This window comes from Scyliorhinus canicula, chromosome 16 (assembly GCF_902713615.1).
Source record: "Scyliorhinus canicula chromosome 16, sScyCan1.1, whole genome shotgun sequence".
Lineage (NCBI taxonomy): Eukaryota > Metazoa > Chordata > Chondrichthyes > Carcharhiniformes > Scyliorhinidae > Scyliorhinus > Scyliorhinus canicula.
This window is the reverse complement of record NC_052161.1, coordinates 140,989,326-141,012,640: the sequence shown is the minus strand read 5'-3', so window position 1 is coordinate 141,012,640 and position 23,315 is coordinate 140,989,326. Positions and strand designations below refer to the sequence as shown.

At 44.9% G+C, this 23,315-nt stretch overlaps 1 protein-coding gene across 1 annotated transcript in view; it reads left to right on the top strand.

Annotated features, from left to right (window-relative positions):
- Positions 1 to 22,715, top strand: part of si:ch73-236j9.2 (solute carrier family 35 member E2A) — a 48,939-nt gene extending 26,224 nt beyond the window's left edge. Inside the window, exons 5-9 of the mRNA XM_038821697.1 lie at positions 1,546 to 1,666; positions 12,126 to 12,179; positions 13,834 to 13,906; positions 17,713 to 17,858; positions 20,346 to 22,715. Of these exons, the coding sequence (XP_038677625.1) occupies positions 1,546 to 1,666; positions 12,126 to 12,179; positions 13,834 to 13,906; positions 17,713 to 17,858; positions 20,346 to 20,568 (617 nt within the window). The 3' untranslated portion in view covers positions 20,569 to 22,715. The remainder of the gene's footprint in view (positions 1 to 1,545; positions 1,667 to 12,125; positions 12,180 to 13,833; positions 13,907 to 17,712; positions 17,859 to 20,345) is intronic.
- Positions 22,716 to 23,315: the final 600 nt, after the last annotated feature.

Here is a 23,315-nt window from a genome sequence, read left to right as displayed (position 1 = left end):
ACCAACGCTTCCGCTATTTCTTCAGCCACCTCCCTCAGAACTCTAGGGTGTAGCCCATCGGGGCCAGGAGATTTGTCAATTTTAAGACCTTTTAGCTTTTTTAGCACCATCTCTTTTGTAATGGCAACCATACTCAACTCAGCCCCCTGACCCTCTATAATTTTTGGGATATTACTCATGTCTTCCACTGTGAAGACAGACGCAAAGTACTTATTAAGTTCTCCAGCCATTTCCTCGTCTCCCATCACTAGCCTTCCGGAATCAGTTTGAATTGGCCCAATGTCTACTTTGGCCTGTCGTTTGTTTCTTATGTATTGAAAGAAACTTTTACTATCATTTCTTATATTACTGGCTAGCCTGCCTTCATATTTGATCCTCTCCTTCCTTATTTGTCTCTTTGTTAACCTCTGTTTATTTTTGTAGCCTTCCCAATCTTCTGATTTCCCAGTGCTTTTGGCCACTTTATAGGATCTCTCTTTTTCTTTGATACATTTCCTGACCTCCTTTGTCAGCCATGGCTGTCTAATCCCTCCCCGGATAATCTTTCTTTTCTTGGGGATGAACCTCTGTACAGTGTCCTCAATTATGCATACAAACTCCTGCCATTTTTGCTCTGCTGTCTTCCCCACTAGGGTCTGCTTCCAGTCGATTTTCGCCAGTTCCTCTCTCATGCCCTCGTAATTACCTTTATTTAACTGTAACACCATGTAACTGTAACACCATTACATCCGATTATGCTTGTATAAGAATACTATTAAGTTATCTCCTTGCGCTAACTTTACTTCACTTACCCAACTTTGCTCACTTATTACTTTTGTTATAATGATCCTGATTTCAATTATTTGTGTTGTTTCTCAGTTAATCCCTTCCTCCAAAAATAAAAACAATTTTTGACATCATGACTGCTCGGGCATTACTTGGGATATTTGGGGATTCTTGCAGTCTGCACCACAACAAATATCTAAACTATAGTTTATTAAATATGAATACCATACACATCCTTCATGCAAGCAAGTATAATGGACTCTTCCCATGCCTAAGGTCATCTGTTACTGAAACCCCAATGCTTCCCTGGCCAGCATGCCAACTTCGACCCTTCATAAATTTTAGCCCATATTCTACTCATGCCAGGTCCCATTCACCCATCACCCCTGGTGTTCACTGATCTTACAGTGGCTTGCTTAAGCAATAGCTCAATCTTAATATTCTCATCCTTATTTCCCGATGCCCTCTGAGATCTCTGCATTTCTCTAATTCGAACCTCTTCAGGATCCTCTGTTTTAATTAGTCCAGTATTGATTGCCGTGCTTTCAGCAGCCTAGGCCCCATACTCGTGCATTCCCTCACTAACCTCTTTGTATCCATACCTCTCCTCTTTTAAGGTGTTCCTTTACAATCTACCTTTGACCAAGCCATTTGCCCTAATCTTTATCGTTATGTGGCTCGGTGTCTAATTTTGTTTGACAATGCTCCTGTGAAGTATATAGGGATGTTTTGTGACATTGAGTGCTACGTTGCATTATGCATTCTGCTTTATAATTCTAGGTTTATGGGTTAATATGTCTTTAATGCCTATAATGGGTGGATTGGCATTGTGTACAATCACAGAAATCAGCTTTAACATGCTTGGATTCTCAGCTGCTTTATCCACCAATATCATGGATTGGTAAGTACTTTTTGATGTGCTTTGCCATTGTTAAAAAATAGCAAATCTTTGTTTTTGCTTATAAGCCACATTGCTTCTAAATAACGCATATAGCCATGTGCAAGCTTACAGGTTAGAATTGTTGGCTCATCAGCATTGGATCTGGAATGGGGCATGTGATGTTGCCAACCTGTTTTCTATAATGTGTATCGTCGAGGATTGTAGCATGGTTTCTATACCACAAAGAACAAATGCAGTTATTTTGGGAGAAAGCACATGAGTTAATATGTTGCCTTGTCATCTTTCTAATGATTCTTATACTTGCTGTGCAATCATTATTATGTTGATAAAATGCAGCAAAATCTCTCAAATATTAATTATATAAATGATTAACCAGTTTTTGGTGCTGGGAAACCTTGTGGCGCAGTGGATAGCGTTCCTCTCTCTCTACCCGAAGCTCTAGCTTTGAGTCCCGCTCAGGGACTTGATGACCATAGATGGTACATTCATAATGTAGCCAAACAGTTTGATTGTTAACCCGCAAATCCTTCTAATGTGTGTATATCAGGTGGTAATAGCGAGGAGTTTCCTGGTCAGTCTTAACCTGCAGAAGACAATGAGAAGTCAGTGTAGTACCTTGTCCAGCATTTTTTTTTTTAAATTTAGAGTACCCAATTATTTTTTCCAATTAAGGGGCAATTTAACGTGGCCAATCCACCTAACCTGCACATCTTTGGGTTGTGGGGGCGAAACCCACGCAGACACTGGGAGAATGTGCAAACTCCTCACAGACAGTGACCCAGGGCCGGGATTCGAACCCAGGTCCTCAGCGCCGTAGGCAGCAATGCTAACCACTGTGCCACCGTGCTGCCCATACCTTGTCCAGCATAACCATGAACCAACACATAGAAACCCATCTGGTACTTAGAGAGAGAATTGAGGGTGTAATGTTCATTACTATGGATTCCTGACTTCAATATACAGTCATATAGTACAGCATAGTGGAGGCCATTCAACACATTGATTTTTGTACTGGTTCTTTTAAAGAGCACTTCAGTTAGCCCCACTTTCCCATATTTTGCCCATGTCTCTGCAACCCCTTTCTCGTTCAAGCATTTATAAAGTTTCCTTTTGGACGCTACAGTTGAATCTGTGTCCATTATCTTATAGGCAGTGTATTCTAAAGCCACATGTCATTCTGGTACTGTGGAGTTCTGTCTGCTTGTTCTGGTGTTAACAAATGAGTCTTCTAGGCATGCAGTTTTAGTTCAATTTTTGACTTGAATTTTTGACTGAACAGGCAAATTAATTATATTCTTATTTATTGATTTTTATTAATTCCTCCATAATTAAATTCTAATATGAATTAAAAGTCCTGGTTTAATGCTATTCGAATATACAGAATACATTTTATACATTTAGTGCATTTTTTCCCACTGCATGTTGATATAAATGGCTGGATTACAGATCAGAAATACAGCTGCATTTCTGTTTTAAGCTTTTAGTTATGGCAACTTAACTTTGTACAGCACTTTTAATGTAATCAAATGTATCAGAGTGCTTCACAGGAGAATTATTGAGGAAAATTTGACACTAAACTTTGGCACGGCTCTAATAGTGAAACAATTAAAATCGAGATGCTGAAGAGGTCATAATTAACAGAGTACAAATATCTTGAGTTGTGGGGCTGGCGGAGTTTACATTGATAGGGAGGGGCGAGGCCAAGGAGGGATTTGAAAACAAAAGGAGAATCTGATCAATCGCACCCAGTCAAGAAATACTTCCGTGTAGGTTAGCGAGCACACAGTCATGAATAAAACAGGACTTGCTGTGAGCTAGGATAGGAACAGCTGGGTTTTGGATGATCTCAAGCTTACAAAGAACAAAGAAAATTACAGCACAGGAACAGGCCCTTCGGCCCTCCCAGCCTGCGCCGATCCAGATCCTTTATCTAAACCTGTCGCCTATTTTCCAAGGATCTACTTCCCTCTGTTCCCCGCCCGTTCATATATCTGTCTAGATGCATCTTAAATGATGCTATTGTGCCTGCCTCTACCACCTCCGCTGGCAAAGCGTTCCAGGCACCCACCACCCTCTGCGTAAAAAACTTTCCACGCACATCTCCCTTAAACTTTCCCCCTCTCACCTTGAAATCGTGACCCCTTGTAATTGACACCCCCACTCTTGGAAAAAGCTTGTTGCTATCCACCCTGTCCATACCTCTCATAATTTTATGGACCTCAATCAGGTCCCCCCTCAACCTCTGTCTTTCCAACGAAAACAATGCTAATCTACTCAACCTTTCTTCATAGCTAGCACCCTCCATACCAGGCAACATCCTGGTGAACCTCCTCTGCACCCTCCCTAAAGCATTCACATCCTTTTACAGACTGTAAAACCTGAGCATCCAGCCAGGACATTAGAATAGTCAAGTTTAGGCAGGTGCAGTGGTTAGCACTGCTGCCTCATGGTGCCGAGGACCCCTGGATCACTGTCCATGTGGAGTTTGTACATTCTCCCCATGTCTGCATGGATCTCATCCCCACAACCCAAAAAGATGTGCAGGGTAGGTGGATTGGCCAGGCTAAATTGCCCCTTAATTGGAAAATAAAAAGAATTGGGTACTCTAGCCGCTCTGTATAGGAGTGGAGTCAGTTTGGGATGGCGTACCTGGCACAGCTCTGGGTGACTTTTGAGACTTGGACTGTGTTGGAGAATGCGGGTGCCTTCCTATAAAGACACGGGCTTGGTTGAAGTTGATTGTGTGTGTATTTGCGCGGTTTCTGGTTGTTGGGGGATGGCAAGTGGGTGTGGATGGTTGTTAAGATTCCTTGTACATGTATGTTTGTATTTCTTCGGTGGGATGATTGTTTCATATGCGTGTGTGTGGGGGGTGGGTGTGGTGGAGCAGCAGAAAGCCAGCACCTCTTAACAAGCTCCATATTGTCCCAGTTTGGTGCATAGACATTGATGAGAACATAGAAACATAGTACTCACTTGACTCTACCCCTGAGTTGCTTGGGAGTCGGTAAAAGTTGCAGATGCAATTTGAATTGTTATCAACAGGTAAGGTGGTGAGTCAGCTGTGGCGCTCAAAGGGTGAATACAGGGGGAAGGCCAGCCACCTTTTAGCTCATCGGTTCGGCAGGCGGCTTCCTGAGAGATTATACACATTAGGGACTTGAGTGGCAGCCTGGTTTCTGTCCCGTCTAAAGTCAATGCGGCTCTCGAAGCATCCTATAGGGATCTTTATAGATTAGAGTCCAGAGGAAAGTTCGATCAATTGATTGTCCTTCCCATTGGTGGAGAGAGAGAGGCTGGAGGAGAGAGTCCCCATTGAGTCCTGGAACTGGTAGGTTATATTAATCAGGAAAGATCGAACAGGCTGGGTCTCTTTTCTAAAAAGAAGAGGTTTGTTGTGACCAAGATTGAGATTTGGGTTAGATGTAGAAAATGTGCTTTTACTGTGAGGACCAAGCATATGGACCAGAAACCTAAGAGTCACAATTGAATCCGTAGGGAATTCAGGAGAATCCTCTTTACCCAGAGAATGGTGAGATCTGGTACTCATGGCTACAGGAATTGTTGAGGTAAATATCATTGATGCCTACCAGATAAACGTATGAAGGAAGAGGATGTTATATTAATTGAGCGGTATGAAGAGAGATATGAAGAGGCTTTTCGGAGATTAAATATCAGCTTGGACCAGTTGGGTCTGATGACCTGTTTCTCTGCTGTAATTCTTTGTCCTATGCAGAAGATTTCAGATGAATATTTATTGACCATCTGCCTGGAATTAGTGCATACACATCAATTATAATTCCGAATGCTTATTTTAAATTAAAATTATAGTTATTCAAACCTTCCCCTTTCCATGTTAACTCTCAGGACTATACGTGACTAGCTATACGTTTTCCGCTCGCCTCCACATATTACTTTTTAGCCGCAATGGCCTTTAACAAGCTAATTTTATTTTTAAGCATTTTAGCATCAGCAAGTCTCAACATTGCTAAGACCCAAGTCTGTTCGGCTTTCTGAAATTTATCTCACTATTTATCCATTAAAACTGAGATGAGGAGGAATTTCTTCAGCCAGAGGGTGGGTGAATCTGTAGAACTCTTTGCTGCAGAAGGCTGTGGAGGCCACACCACTGAGTGTCTTTAAGACAGAGATAGATAGGCTCTTGATTAATAAGGGGATCAGGGGTTATGGGGAGAAGGCAGAAGAATGGGGATGAGAAAAATATCAGCCATTATTGAACGGCGGAGCAGACTCAGTGGGCCGAATGGCCTAATTCTGTTCCTGTATCTTATGATCTTTATTCACACCTTAAAATAACCTGAACACAAAGCAAAAATGCCTTTAATTTAAGAAAAAACTGCAGTTCCTCAAAATTGTCTTTATTTCCCTCCATCTCCGTTAAAATCAGCAACAATCTCAAACCTTGTTCAAATGAAGTAATTTAATTGCTGCAAATTGGCCTTGATTCTAATCTTGAATTGTTGTGTTGTATGGAATTTGGTTACATTGGGGGCATGTTTCAACACTGTTCTAAATCCCAGCCTCGTGTTGCAATTTGCTTCCTTTTTTTTAATAAACAATTTTATTGAGGTAGTTTTTGGCTTTGTAAACTGTTACAGACATCAACAGAAAGAAAGCAAAAATGTGCAAACATCCACGTACATTCAATACTTCAATCGTAACATACTGCACAAGCCCGCTCCTCTTCCACCGGTACTACCCGCCATTTTATCCCTCCTACTCTACTCTACTCTTACCCCCTCCCCCACCCACCCCCTGCTGACGCTCACTCTCCCGCAAAGAAGTCAATAAATGGTTGCCACCTCCGGGCGAACCCCTGTACAGATCCCCTCAAGGCAAACTTAATTTTTTCCATACCCAGGAAACTCGACATGTCCGCAAGCCACAACTCAGTCTCTGGGGCTTTGAGTCCCTCCACGCCTGTAGTATTCGTCGCCAGGCTATCAGGGAAGCAAAGGCCAAAACATCGGCCTCTTTTTCCCCCTGGACTCCCGGGTCTTCCGAAACCCCAAAAATTGCCACCCCTGGACCCATCGCCACCCTTGTTTTTAGCACCCGGGACATGACGCCCGCAAATCCCTCCCAGTACCCCCTAAGCTTAGGGCATGCCCAAAACATGTGAACGTGGTTCGCTGGTCCTCCCGCGCACCTAGAGCATTTGTCCTCTATCCCAAAGAATTTGCTCATCCGAGCCACCGTCATATAGGCCCGGTGAACGACCTTAAATTGAATCAGCCCGAGCCTGGCACATGTTGCGGTCGAATTTACCCTACTCGGGGCCTCTGCCCACAGCACGTCCTCCATTTCCCTGCCTAGCTCCTCCTCCCATTTAAGTTTCAGTTCCTCCGTCTGGGACCCTTCCTCCCTCATGAGCACCTTATAAATATCAGAGACTCTACGCTCCCCTTCTTCCCCCCTAGAGACTATTCTGTCTTGGATCCCCATTGGCGGGAGGCGTGGGAAAGATGGGACCTGTCTACGGACAAAGTCCCGCAACTGTAGGTACCTAAAATCATTTCCCCTTAACAGACCAAATTTCTCCTCCAAGCTCCACAAACTCGCAAAGCTCCCTTCCAGGAACATATCGCCCACCCTTCCCACCCCCGCCCGCCGCCATGCTCGAAACCCCCCATCCATACTCCCGGGGGCAAACCGATGGTTGTCGCAGATTGGCGCCCAAACAGACGCCCCCATCTCCCCCACATGCCTCCTCCACTGGCCCCATTTCCGCAGGGTCGCCACCACTACCGGGCTGGTGGAGTACCTGGCCGGCGGCAGCGGTAGAGGAGCCGTGACCAGGGCTGCCAGGCTGGAGCCCCTGCACAAAGCCGCCTCCACCCGCTCCCAGATAGACCCCGTACCCACCATCCACTTCCTTATCATAGCGATGTTGGCCGCCCAGTAATAATTAATCAGACTCGGCAAAGCCAGCCCTCCCTCGCTGCGGTTCCTCTCCAGCATCGCCTTCTTCACCCACGAAGACTTTCCCGCCCAAACAAAGCTCATGATCATCCTATTAACTCTTTTGAAGAAGGACTGTGGGACAAAGATCGGGAGGCACTGAAAAACAAACAGAAATCTAGGGAGGATTGTCATCTTTACAGTCTGCACCCTCCCTGACAGCGGGAGTGCAACCCATCTCCGAAACTCTCCCTTCATTTGCTCCACCACCCTGGCCAAATTTAACTTGTGCAGCCTGCCCCAGTCTCGTGCCACCTGGATTCCCAATTACCGGAAATTTTCCTCAACCAGCCTAAACAGTAGCCCTCTCAATCTGTTCTCCTGGCCCCTTGCCTGTACCACAAACATTTCACTCTTGGCCGTATTTAATTTGTATCCTGAAAACTGACCGAACTTCCTCACCATTCCCAGTACACTTCCCATCTCGGTCACTGGGTCCGACACGTACAGGAGCAGGTCGTCTGCATAAAGAGAGACCCTATGTTCTACCCCGCCCCTCACCATCCCCTTCCATCCCTCTGCGGCTCTCAGCGCAATCGCCAGCGGCTCTATGGCCAGCGCAAACAGCAGCGGGGAGAGCGGGCAGCCCTGTCTGGTCCCTCGGTATAGCCTAAAGTACTCCGACACTCCTCTGTTAGTCCTGACGCTGGCCTTTGGGGCCTGATATAATAATTTGATCCAATTCACCAGTCCCCCCCCCCCGAACCCAAACCGTCCGAGCACCTCCCATAGATAGTCCCACTCCACCCGGTCAAAGGCCTTCCCGGCGTCCATCACCACCACTACCTCCACCTCCCTGCCTGCCGGGGGCATCATTATCACATTAAGTAATCTTCTCGGGTTGGCCGCCAGCTGCCTACCTTTCACGAACCCAGTTTGGTCCTCCCCAATCACCTCCGGTACGCAGTCCTCCATTCTAACCGCCAGTACCTTTGCCAGGAGCTTGGCCTGTAGGACCCGCACTCCTCCGGGTCTTTACCCCGCTTCAATATCAGTGATATAGTGGCTTGCGACATTGTCGGCGGCAGGGTCCCTCTGTCCCTTGCCTCATCGAAAACCCTCGCCAAGACCGGGCCCACCAGCTCAGAGAACTTCCTATAGAACTCTACTGGGTATCCATCCGGCCCCGGGGCTTTCCCCGACTGCATGGCCTTCAGGCTCCCCAATACCTCCTCCACTCTAATCGGGGCCCCCAGCTCATCCACTCGCCCCCATCTACTGTTGGGAATGTTAACCCGTCCAGAAACCTTTTCATCTCCTCCGGTTCTTCCGGCGGCTTCGAAGTATACAGCTTGCGATAGAAGTCCCGGAATACCCTATTCAATCCTGCCGGGTCCTCCACTTTGCGCCCCTCCCCATCCATCACTCTACTTATTTCCCTGGCTGCCTCCCTCTTCCTAAGTTGCTGCGCTAACAGTCTGCTAGCCTTTTTCCCCATCCTCGTACACCACGCCCCTCGCCTTCCTAAGCTGTTCCATGGCCCTACTCGTGGATAGTGCCCCCAGTTCCGCCTGTAGTCTCTGCCTCTCCCTGAGTAAAACCTCCCCCGGGGACTCCGCGTGCTCTTCATCTATCCGACCCATTTCCCTGACCAATCTATCCATCTCTGCCCGGTCTGCCTTGGCTCTGTGGGCCCCAATTGAAATCAGCTCCCCCCGCACTACTGCCTTTAGCGCCTCCCACAAGGTCGCCGCTGAGACCTCCCCCGTGTCATTCACCTGCAAGTAATTTTGCATACACCTCCGAAGCCTCTCACAGATCCCCCCCTCCGACAGGAGTCCCACGTCTAGCCTCCATTGCGGGCGTTGGTAGTTCGCCCCCCCCCCCCCCCCCCCCGATCTGCAGGTCCACCCAATGCGGGGCATGGTCTGAGATAGTAATTGCCGAATATTCCGTATTCTTTACCTCCCCTATACAATCCCTGCTTAGGACAAAGAAATCTATCCTAGAATATACTTTATGGATGTGCGAGTAAACGAGTAGCCCCTTCCTGTCAGCTGTCTGGCTCTCCAGGGGTCCACTGCCCCCATTTGCTCCATAAGCCCTTTCAGCTCCCTTGCCATTGCTGGGAGCCTACCCCTTCTGGGACACGACCGATCCAAAGCCGGGTCAAGGACCATGTTAAAGACCCCCCCCATTATTAGCCTACGAGAGTCCAGGTCCGGGATCTTCCCCAGCACTCTTTTAATGAAGTCCACGTCATCCCAGTTCAGGGCATATCTATTCACCAGCACCACTCTTCTCCCCTCCAGTCTGCCCCGTACCATCAGGTATCTCCCCCCCCCCCCCCCCCCCTCTTCCCTCCCTCCCTCTCCCGTATGCGGCTATGCCCTCCACCTCAAATTGCACCCGCTTGATTGCTACCCCCCTGGACTTTGAGTCCAAGTCCGAGTGGAAGACCTGGTTAATCCAGCCCTTCCTTAGCCTGGTCTGGTCAGACACTTTCAGATGTGTCTCCTGCAACATAATTATGTCCACCCTCAGAGCCCGCAAGTGCACGATCACCCGCGCCCTCTTAACCGGCCCATTCAGTTCCCAGACGTTCCAGGTGATCAACCTGGTCGGGGGGCCTAAACACGCTGGTCAGCCATAGCCTTTCTCAGGCCAGCCCCCGGCCCGTGCGTCGCGCCATTCCTGGCCCGCCTGTTGGCTGCCTCCACCCTCTACCTCCTTTCCAGTGCTGATTTCAAGTCTCTCCCACGTCAGCAGAACAACCCCCCCCCAACAACATCCCCCGATACCCACACCCCTGCCATCCACTGGCTGTGATCTCTCTCTCTCTCTCTCTCTCTCTCCCCCCCCCCCCCCCCACCCACCTGACTCCCTTGACTAGCCAATCTGCTAGCCCGGTGACTCATCACTCCGGCGCCCTCCTGTCTCATTCCCATTGTTTCCCCGTCCTCCTCCCCACTCCCTGGCGCCCCATCCCCCTCTCCAACCCACTGGAGCAAACTCACTGGCACAGGAAGGCATGGACATCAACAAAACAAAAACCAAAAAACCCCCTAACCCACGTCCTTGGCCCCCCTTGCTGACCGGCCCCCCTTCGTTACCGTGCCGGCTCCAGTGTCCTCCGCGAGCCGCACAAAAAGTAAAAATCTGCCCGAAAAGTTAAAAACAGAAAAAAACAAAAACATAAGAGAAAAAAACCCCCAAAAAAACCCAAGCCAATGTCCATGAACAAAGGAAAGAGTCCCAAATGTTCCGCTTGGCATCTTTGACCCAGCAAACCGTTGAACAGCAGTCCAGGCCCATTCGGCGTCCCTTCATACGATAGTTTACGGTTCCTAATTCGCGCCCGTGTGGCCTCTTTTCGGGACCAGCCCCTGATCCCTCGCAAAGTCCATCGCTTCTTCAGGCTCGGAGAAGTAGTGGTGTTGACCCTGGTGCGTGACCCATAAACGAGCCGGGAACAGCAGACCAAACTTCACGTGCTTCTTGAACAGCACCTCCTTGACATTCTTAAAGGCTGCTCGCCGCCGAGCCACCTCTTGGCTTAGGTCCTGGTAAATACGGAGGACACTGTTGTTCCACGCGCTGCTCCTGGCGCTCTTTGCCCACCGCAGCACCCGCTCCTTGTCCACGAACCTGTGGAACCTAATCGCCATCGGGAGGGGGGGGTCCACCTGGCCGCCCCTGCCTCGCCTGCACTCTGTATGCCCCCTCCAGCTCCGGAGGTCGCGGAAAGGCTTCGGCCCCCATCAGCTGCATCAACAGGTCTGCTACAAACGCTGCGGCATCAGCTCCCTCAGCCCCCTCCGGGAGGCCAACCATCCTCAGATTGTTCCTGCGGGCTCTATTCTCCAGCTCCTCCACTCTGTCCAGCAGTCTTCTCTGCCGCTCCTTCAGCCCGTCAACTTCTAGCGCCGCAACCGTCTGCACATCCGCCTGCTCCTCCACCGCCTCTCCCAGCTCCTTAACTTTAACATCTTGCGCATCCAGCCTCTGGTTCAGCTGATCCACCGCTTTCTGAATTGGGTCCAAGCTGTCCCGCTTCAGCGCTTCAAAACTGGATTTCATTACCTGGAGCATGTTATTCAGCGCCTGCTGGATTGCTGAGTCCGGGGTCCGTGTGTCCGCCATCTTAGGTTCCAGGTAAGTTTCTTCAACTCCTTGACTCTGTCCCTTTTTCTCTCTCTCCTTCTGCCTCTTGGACTCCCGCTGTTCCATGTGCCGCAGCCCGCTCCTCAGCACTTTCCCTGCCGCCTTCCTTCAGCTTCGTGGTCCCGCTATCGGGAGGGAATCAGCACCTAAACGCCCGCCGGAGTGAGAGCCCGAATGTGCGGCTCACTCGGACATCGCCGCCACCGGAAGTCTGCAATTTGCTTCCTTAATAGAATTGTGTGATATGACAGTGAGACTAATTTTAAACTGTATTTCCAGCCAAGAAAATAGTTGCTAATTTAAATCCATAAACCTGTCCGTTATGTTGAAGTATGCTCAGAGTTGGCACCTATGGTAACACATTTCTTTTTAGTTTACAGAATGTCTTCTCCAAAAAGTTGCTTAGTGGAGACAAATATAAATTCTCGTAAGTGTCAACTATTTCAATTTCATTGTTTTGGTATTGCAGTTAATTAACTTGATGTGACTCGATCTGTAACATGTCCCATGATCAAAATAAAATCAAACTTTTATTTCCATTTGAACATATGCACTTTTCCCCCACTCTATTGACTTACCAATATTGTCCAAGCCTTCCTCCCACCAGTGTATTTTATCTGTCTTCCTGTTGTGTCCTTATGCGAGAATGTGCTGCTTTAATTACTTTTCCTTTACTGCATGGAAAATGTGGAGGTAGATTAATTTTTAATATACATTTATACAGCAGCGTTAATGTTGCAGAAACGTTTCGGCTGAGCTGCCAATCCTGTTTTGGCATATTTATATAAAAAATATCCTGAGCAGCTAATCCCAATCTGCGATTATAAATAATTTTTTTTGCCCTATGTACTTTATACAAAGCAAGAAAGCTGGGAAATGAAATAAAATGGATATCCTTCCTAGGGATACTGAGCGATTGATTTCCTTTCTCTCTTTCCCCCCCTCCCCTTGATAAATTTTAGAAACTTGCACATGCTTAGCGTATTACGGCATGCAATATGACAAACATAATGACACAACAATATTAGTAAACTCAGTGATTTGAAAGCTAATCTTTATTATTTTTTTTTTTAAATTTAGATTACCCAATTATTTTTTCCAATTAAGGGGCAATTTAGCGTGGCCAATCCACCTGCTCCGCACATTTTTGGGTTGTGGGGGCAAAACCCACGCAGACACGGGGAGAATGTGCAAACTCCACACGGACATTGACCCAGAGCCGGGATCGAACCATGGACCTCAGCGCCGTGAGGCGGTTGTGCTAACCACTAGGCCACCGTGCTGCCCCCTAATCTTTATTATTGTCACAAGTAGGCTTACGTTAACACTGCAATGAAGTTACTGTGAAAAGCCCCTAGACGCCACAATCCGGCGACTGTTCGGGTGCACAGAGGGAGAATTCAGAATGTACAATTCACCTAACAAGCACGTCTTTCAGGACTTGTGGGAGGAAACCGGAGCACCCGGAGGAAACCCACGCAGACACTGGGTGAACCTGCAGACTCCGCACAGACAGTGACACAGGCCGGGAATTGAACCCGGGTCCCTGCTGCTGTGAAGCAACAGTGCCAACCATTGTACTATCGTGCCGCTTAGGAAGTATAATTGAATTTGGAGACATTTTACGCAGCTTATTTGATCATAGTTGGCAGCACAGAAGGAGCTATGTGCTGATTCTTAAGAGCTGTTGCGCTTAGTTCTACATTCCTGCTTTTTGTTTGTAAGGCTGTAAGCTCCTTAACTTCCAATACCTTCCAAATAAAATTGGCCGAGAACACCGTTCTAAGGGAACAACAAAGATCAAAGGTGATGTGAAGAAACACCTGTTACATAGCAAGCAATTACGACCTGGAATGCGCTTTGTGATGGAAGCAGGTGCAAGCGTGATTTTCAAAACAGAGTTGGATAATTATCTGAAAGGAAACATTTTCAGGGCTACCAAACAAGTTGGGGAAGGGGGTCAAGCTGAGTTGCTCTTGTGGAGAGACTGCACAGACCTGAGCGGTCAAATGAACTCCCCTGTGCTGTAATCATTCTATCACTTCCAGGTATTTTACAATGTTTTCTCTTTGGATATCTAGACCACCTGAACTGCAGTTCTACACCAGTGCTGCGGCTGTGGTAATGCTAATTCCAACGTGGATTTTTGTTATGGTAAGAGGATTTATTAAAAGCTGTAGAACGACCTTTAAGCTAGCCAAAATATATTTGTTGTTTTCTCCCAAATCCAAATGTCATTCTTTTTTTAAAAAATGCATTTTATTACCAACATGTATCAAAATGGGTTACAACACATTAACACCCTGGGAAACATAATTCCCAGCAATCAACAGTCTCTACAATTTTTGTATGTACCGATAAAGGAGTGAAATTTGTCCCAGCCCCAGAGGAACCAGAGACTGGTCTCCCTTTTGAGAAGGAGCTGACTGGTGGTGATTTGACCTGAAAGTCACCACACCTCGGGCGAGGGGCAAGGTTGAGAAGGCGGGGCCTTCATGAACAACCTCAGCGGTATGGGAATTTGTAGCCATCTAAGATGGCCACCTGCAAAGGACCATGGGAATTATGGCCAACCCAGGACTCAGACAGATACACAGCCTATATGTATCTAAAATACAGGTAACCAGACCTGATCGCACCCGCTGCTCGTTTGCATTTTAATGGCCCATCTTCCCAGGACAATAGAGCTCCAATCAAGCAACCGTTACAGCCACAGACTGATCGGCGCCACTCCCCTTAGTCAGAAAACACAACTGCCAAGGTCAATAACCGCTAAGGAAGCGACCAGCCACCAAGGCACCCGCCCCTTTATCGGCCGAAATCGAAGACCGTGATCAGAGCTCTGACGAACTATTGGGTCCAAGGTTAAGGACCGTCCCAAAGAGCGCAAAATCCCAGAACTGTTCTCTTTTGGATCCGGCCTGTGCCAGCCCAATTCCAGCAGGAACAGCCAGCTAAGTTCAAGACCAATGATCGCTACCTGACGGATGAGCCCAGCAGTGACCGAGCCACTTTCTTCGAACCAGACAAGTGAAATCCAGATAAAGACCGTATCCATTTGCACAGTGACGGTTGCCCTGAAGTTAAGTATAGGTTATTGTAGCTGATAGGTGTAGTTTAACTCGTAGTAGATATTGTGTTTGCATGTTGAGATAACTCTTGTGTATGTAAATAAACCATCTTTTTAACAAACTGGTTGTGTGGTCATTTGGTCGAGATAAGGGAAGGCACGCGGTTAACTAAGATAAGTAGAAATATCCACAGTATTGAACCCACACTGTTGGCACGCTCTGCAGCACAAGCCAGCCAGCTAAGCTAACTGACCCACATGTGAAGGAATAGAGCACAAGGAAAACCACAATTTTTTATTTCTGTTAAAAGTGCAAGGTTTTTATTTCCAATGTAAGCTTTTTATCCTGGATCTTCCTGAGAAACTAGGCACACTTCAACCTGGTTGCGTTATCTGTGACTTGCAACAGTCTAGTGTTTTATTTTAAAGTCATTTTCATGTCTGACTTTTTAAAATATGAGAATGAAGTTACGCACTCTTTTTGAGAAAATATTGTCCTTCCTTTGACTGAAAGCCGGGGACATGCATCTTACCCGTGGACCGCATTCAAAATTTAATAAAGATCAGCAACATCCAAAACATTTTAAATAAAATGGCTAAAATTAGTGTGTGCTGACTCTCATACTTTGTTTTGGATCAGATTTTGGTATGAAACTGGGAAAATAATTTTTTTAGGAATCAAATTTAGAACGATGTGTGGGCCAATGGAATTCAACTTTATTCATTATTTTTCTTTTTTTTGCTTGGTGTTCTCACAATACCTAGATCAATAATGGGCAGGTCACCTCCTCCCAGACATTTTGACGTCTATTCTATAAAACAATTTCGGGGTAGGGCACCAGATTATCAAGTCATCTCCTGGTGCTTTAGTTAAAACTCGATATCATGTTATGCAACGCCTCCATGCAGTTTTAAAAAGTTACATTTTGATTTGAATGTTACTACAGCCCTTAAAGCTTTAAGGGGTTTAACCGAGCCGAAACTCCTCATAAACTATTGTTGAAAGATTCAGGCTTTCACTTGCATTTTTATAATTTCATTGTATTTCAGGAAAGCATGCTCCATGTGCTGCTCTACTTTTACAGTCCGACTTGGAATCTGCTTTTAAGGCACACTGCAATCTATGATTAACACTGAGACCCAGCAAGCAAGCCTGATGGGCTGAGCCCTCAATATTATATAACTAAAACGTACTGTCTTATTCCAGTTGCTGAATCATAGACTCACCACAATAATGCTTTCTTCTCTCTTGGACATCTGGGGAATAGCCCACTGTTCTGTTCTCTCCCTCTTAATTTTGCTAATTTGCATATTTGCCTTTCATTTTTTACCCAATTCATTTTTTCCAATTAAAGGGCAATTTAGCGTGGCCAATCCACCCACCTGGCACATCTTTGGGTTGTGGGGGCGAACCCCACACAAACATGGGGAGAATGTGCAAACTCCACACGGACAGTGACCCAGAGCCAGGATCGAACCTGGGACCTCTAAGCTGTGAGGCAGCAGTGCGAACTACTGCGCCACCGTGCTGCCCCCATTGGCAACTTTATGGTGTCAATTTGTTTTTCTTTATCTTAAATTTTTATTTATTTATTTTAAAAATAAATTTAGAGTACCCAATTATAATTTTTTTTTCCAATTATGGGGCAATTTACCATGGCCAATACACCTAACCTGCACATCTTTGGGTTGCAGGGGTGAAATCCACGCAGATACAGGGAGAATGTGCAAACTCCACACACAAGTGAGCCAGGGAGATTTGAACTCGGGTCCTCAGCGCCGTAGGCAGCAGTTCTAACCACTACACCTCCTGCCGCCCTTCAATTTGTTTCTCTAATATTAAACTGTGAATTAACCAGAACTCAACTGAACATTAGTTTGACTAAAGCTACCTATTTAGTTTGCTGAAAACCTTGACCAGATTCCACCTGTCTTCCCATCTGACAGCTCAGGATGATTCAGATGGGTAATTCTTGTCCTATTTGAATTCCAATTGAGTTTGAAACCCATGCAAACATAATCAAGTTTTTTTTCATTTCTATTTCTGCCTTGACATTTACCTCACCTTTTCCCACTGCCAGTAAAATCCTTATCCACACTGTTGTTACCCTGATGTTTGACTTCTCAGGCGCCCTTCCTACCAGCCCAATGCTAGACTGAAGGCACAGACATTGATGGAAGCAAACTACACAAACATACATACAGTCCAAACAGAAGAAAAAACAGACTTGCAAGAAGTGAAAATGGCCTCCTGACAGGTGCAGAAATGACGATTGTGAAATGTAATAATCTTAAAAGTGCAAAAGGAAAGATAAAAAGTGAAAGTTAATTGGAAAGGCAGAGTAAAGGAGATGCAGTGGATACATCTTTTTGCCCTTAGCAACAGCAGACGAGATTAACTTTAATTATAACATGTATTGTGCAACTGGGAAATGGCTTTCTGTGTGCATAAGGAATGCTTTATGTATCCATGCTTACTATTGTAATGATGTGGGGATGCCGGCGTTGGACTGGGGTGAGCACAGTAAGAAGTCTTACAACCCCAAAGTCAAAGACTTTGTCTATATATATGTTTCTGGAACCTACCTATCCATTCGCCTGAGGAAGGAGCAGTGCTCCGAAAGCTAGTGATTTGAAACAAACCTGTTGGACTTTAACCTAGTGTTGTAAGACTTCTTACTGCACTATTGTAACGGTAGGGCTAATTATTGTTATGCTTGCTGACAATTGAATGGAGTTAGGCATTTGTAGTTATATTACCTCTGGGAAGATTTAATTTGCTTGTGGAATGTAGCGGTTAACATTGACTCAAAGCAGTCCATGTTGTAATTACCTTAATGCAACTGACATAAAGGTCAATAACCTAGCTCCTTTCTTTTTTGTCTTGTAGGATATTCCAGTTCTTGAAAAGAGTGAACAGAGTTTCAGTTTTACCCAAGATGTTGTGTTGCTGCTTCTAATTGATGGAGTCCTATTTCACATTCAGAGTGTAACTGCATATGCTTTAATGGGAAAGATATCACCTGTTACCTTCAGGTGAGTTAATGTATAGAGAAATAAAAGTCAGTAAAATGATAAAAGTACGAATTTGAATAGAAAACAAAGTGTGTCTGCAACTTCTGCAGTTAATTAAATGTTAGAAGAAATTACATTTAGAGACTTAAGCTGAGAGCATGGTTCTCATTGATCTAAGTGTAACGGCCTTGGAATAGCAGAATCTATTTTCCTCTGTTAATGTTACTGAGGTTTTTTTCATACATCAACAAAAAGAGGAACAATGCACATACCCAGTAAATTTAAATTATATTTGCAATGTTTTATTCAGTTATGTGTAGGTTCTTGCTCTTGTCCTTAATGGCACAAGTGTTCTGCTATAACTAAACTCTCTTTATAATTCAAACCATAGAACTCGGACAATTCTAACTGAATCACACATGAAAGTTTTAAAGCCTTATTATCCATTCAGCGATTCTTAAAATACAAAAGAGAAATCTATTGGAGCATGGCCATGAAAGAACATACAATAAAACAAAGTGATGGATGTACTCGGGGGCCCTGGTTTAAACCTCACGTGCACCACCTCCTTCAAATTTGCTCGGGCTTCTTGGTGCCACAATTGGTGAAATGCTGGGTTTTTTTCCCCAAGGGCAGTCACTCTACCTTACCTCTGAAACTCAGTCCTTTTGTCATTGTTCGAACTTGGGGCGTTTTTAAAAAAAAATCTTTTTATTCTTCTCATTTTCCATTTTTGTATTATCAAATATACACCCCATAAAAGATAACCAACACAACAAATACAATAGCAATCCCCAAACCAGCATCCCCTTCAACATACAAACCCAAACTTCTTCCCACATCCCAAATACAAAATAAGAAAGACCAAAAAGAGAATCTACGGTCATCCCATACATGGTTAACAGTATGGGATAACGCCCCCCAACTCAAACTTCACCACCTCAAACGTGACAAATTCCAGCAGGTGCCCCCACCTCGCCAAGGTACAGAGTGGAGAAGCTGACCTCCATTCCAACAGGACCCGTCTCCGGGCAATCAGCAAGGCAACAGCTCAGACATCTCGGGGCCCTGGTTTGAACCTCACATGCACCACCCCCGGGATGATCTTCGAGACCTCCCACCAATACCCCAATACAGGACCAAAACATGTGAACATGATTTCCAGGGATCCTCCCATGGCACTCGCATACATCCTCCACCTGCTCAAAAAGTCGGCTCATCCTCGCCCTCAAGAGGTGCACCTTCAACCGTATCAGCCCCAACCTCACCCATGAGGTTGAGGCGTTCACCCTCCGGAGCACCTCACAGCATAGCCCGTTCTCCATACCCTCCCCCAACTCTTCCTCCCACTTCGCTTTAATCCCCTCCAATGATACCTTGTCCTCCCCCAGAATATTCCCATAAATTGCCAATACCACCTCCCTCTCCATTCTACCTGCCGTCAAGACTTCCTCCAACAATTTGGAGGCAGGCAAAATCCCGGATCTGCAGATATCTAAATACCTCCCTCTGCCCCAGTCCATATTTCTCCCTAACCCCTCCAGCCTTGCAAAACGCTTCCCAGAAATAAATCCTTTAATACTCCAACTCCTCTGCCTCGACTGCCCCCAGATCTTCAACATTGCCGCCACCACCGGACTCCCCGAATATTTACCCGGGGGCATTGGGAGCGGTGCTGTTGCCAACGCCCTCAACCCCAACCCCCTTCACAGACTCCTCTATTCTAACCCACTAGGACTCTTCCCCCGACCCAGCTCCACCTTTTCGGCATTCGGCGCCCAGTAATAATATAATTGTTTCGGGAGGGAACTTGGGCTTTAATGAATTCATGAGCTCAGTAGCCCTGGCGGAACCCAATGTCAATTTGGCTCAAAATCCTGATTGAAATATTCACATTGGGTTCAGTTGAGGTGTTCGCTAAGAATTTAATGTGCTGAAAACATCAATGCAGAAAATCTGCTATTTGCTATTTGCACTGAAATACAAAAGCTAGTTTCTCCTATTTGTGATATGAAGCTTTTTTTTTCATCCCCAAAACTTCCCAACAGATGTTTACAAAACTCTAAATATGGATTAGCAAATATTTCTTAACCTTGTTGCATTTTCAATTTGTCAGCTGTGCCTATTAAATTATTCCTTTTTTGAGAATTGGCTGTGTATTGATTGTCCATCATTTCCCATGTACATAGAGTTCATCCCAAGATGATGAAATAAATTGACTTGCCTTGTACATGTGAACCTGCCACATATGCACCTTTGCAGTCAATGTTAGTTTATAGACTGTTTATTCAGATTGTGTTATTTTAGCTGATGATAACTAATTTTTCCTGTCCTTTTATATTTGTTCATCTTTTTTCTTAAAAGGCTGTTTTACTAATTATCACTGATAATTACAGTTACAGAAACTTGTAAACTTGGGGTAAGGAGTGAGTAAATGTTTACAATGTGAAATAAAGATTAGACACCCACATGTGTTTAATATTTAACTATTTGCTTCCAACAATTTAGTGTTGCCAGTACTGTGAAGCATGCCCTTTCAATTTGGCTCAGTATCATCATCTTCAGTAACAGGATTACTGCATTCTCTGCCTTTGGGACAATTCTGGTCATCATTGGAGTGTTTCTGTATAATCGGGCTCGGCAATATCAACAAGAGAAAATCCAGGCTTTGGTATCTTGCAATAATAACGGACAGGAGGTTCGCCCTCTGCTGGGTGAAGACCCTTCATAATCTCAAAGTGAATTGATTTTAAAGATTTTTTAAAGTTCCAATTGTGAAAATTGTAACTGTTTCTAAAAGGTGACATTTTATTTCCTTAACTTTCGAAAAGAACAAACATCAGCAAGATTCATTCGTAAGTGTCTTTAACGTAATAAAGCATTCCAAGGTGCTTCACAGGAGTGTTAACTAAACAAAATTTGATACAGCCACAATAAAGATACCAGGACAGGTTAGCTACACAGACCGGTTTTATGGAATATTTTAAAAGAAAAGAAAGGCAGTAGTTTAGGGAGAAAATGCCAGAGCTTAAGGCTTTGGCAGGTGAAGACATGGCCACCAATGGTGCAGCAATTAGTTTATGGAGGGAAGACTATGGGAGGCCAGTCGGGAGTGCATTGGACTAGTTAAGTCGAGAGGTAACAAGGGGATGGATGAAGATTTCAGCAGCAGGTGAATTAAGGCTGGGGTAAGTCTTGTGATGTTATGAAGGTGGAAATTGAGGGTCTTGGTGATGGCAAGGGTATGTGGTCAGAAGCTCATTTTGCTGGTCAGATACGGCACCAAGACTGCGCTGAGCTTCAATTTCCGGAGAAGGGGATGAGTTGGTATGTCTGGTTAATCACCAGCGGGGTACTGCTGTGTAGTTGCCTATTTTATTAATATAAAAGTTTCCTTTTCACTTGAGCCAAGCCGTAACTTTGTGAGACCAAGGAAAATTAACTATTCTTTCTGACCTGTGTTTGGTCGAGAAAATTGATTCTTCTTTGATTTTAAACATATATGGTTGTTAACCTGGCCGGCTTAATTTGTTTTTGGTTCAATGAAATAGACACAGTCCCCGATGGTTAAATGTATTGTTTGCTTTTTGCTTGAGAACTGTCAGTGATTTTATGCATTAATATGCTTTTGCAAACTAAAATCACGCACCCAGGATTGGATTTAAAATGTAGTGATGTGCATAATCATTGAAGTTACACCTCAGGGTTTTCTAATCTGAACTGTTTATGGTAAATATTAAACTTCCAACGAACGGAGAGTTTACGGTATTGTGGTATTTCAAAGATTTGTATGCAAAGTTGAACGTAAGTTGCATGAAACCATTGTGTGCTTTTGGTGTCCAGAAAGCTTTTTATGTGAAACAACAATTATTTTTTTACTATCTGAATCTAAACTTAGGGGGGGAAATTTGAATACATGTTGTAATTAATTATTATTTTGAAATACATTTTGTGTGAAAGCACAACTGGAGAAAAATCTGTTAACTGAACTCAATTTTGAAGATTTCTGCTTTACCCCAGGCAAGTAACTATTCTCCAGGCAACTAAACCTTGTCTAGTACCTGCTACTTCACACACAAATTGCCCTTATTGACAAGAAAAGTACTTGAAGCTTTACTGATTAAAACATAGTCTATCCTTCCAAATGCACTTTAAGGTAAACCACTATTTTAAAACTTAACTTCTTTTTCCCCCCTTAGGGGGGGCTTTCCTTGTCAACATTGTTTCTAATTGTATTTGGTTAACTACTATGTTTTTAATAATAATCGTTTATTGTCACAAGTAAGCTTCAATGAAGTTAATGTGAAAAGCCCTTAGTCGCCACATTCCGGCACCTGTTCGGGGAGGTCGGTGCGGGCATTGAACCCACGCTGCTGGCGTTATTCCGCATTGCAAGCCAGCAATTTAGCCCACTGTGCTATACCAGCCCCAGTTTTTAATTTTGTTTTGTCTAGAGCAGTATTATGCATTCAAAATCAAAAACCAGTGATCTTGATAATTGGCATTCTCCTGTCTGATTACTTGAGGTGTGGTTTGAAGTCTAATTGAGTCTGTTATTCCCTCTGCTTAGTGTCAGAGAGCAATTTGTATTATTAAACTTGAACAAAACCAAAATTGTTTTGCTAGATAATACATATTAGATCAATGAGGGGAATGATGTATAAGCAGTGACCAGCTTGGCAAGTGGAGCTGATCTCTATTGTTACTCGGGTACCACCATTTGTACGGACCATTTATTAATATGAATGCTGTTATACATAGTAAACTTTATCAAATATTTCATTCAAAAAATCATCTGACTTTAGCAGTGTTTTAAAAAAAATTTGAATGGTACCTGTTGAATTTTTTAATTACAAACATGTTTGCGTGCCAGGAAAATTGAGTCGAGAAAGAACTTGAATTTATAAAGCATCTTTCATGATCTTGCACTGTTCTCTTGACATCCATTATCTGCTACAATAGAAAATGCAGCTGCCAAGTTGCATCCAGCAGGATTCCACAGATAGCAATTGGATAAATGATCAGATAATCTGATTTAATGATGAATTGACAATTTCCTGGATACCTACATCCACCTGTCCCAATGAAAGACGGCGCTCCTGACAATGCAGAAATCCCATGCTACTGCATTGAGGTGTCCGCTTCGAGTATGTCCAAGGCTGGGGTGGGGCTTGGATCCGCAATCTCTGAAGCAAGTGTGCTCCCACTGATAGAAAAAAAAAATCACCTTGTATTTGAGAACCAATGTTTGCAAAGTTGGAACATGGAGCCAGGCCATTCAGCACAACTAGTTAGTTTTGGCATTTATCCTCCATGTGAAGACTTGGTTCGAGTCGCGATTACTCTCCCTGTTCCCATGTTGTCTTTGCTTCATCCATCTCCGTCACCCTCAAAGCCTAGCCTGCCAGTTTTATATTTTCCGACAGCGATCACGGTAAGGGCCTCACGGTAGCATGGTGGTTAGCATCAATGCTTCAC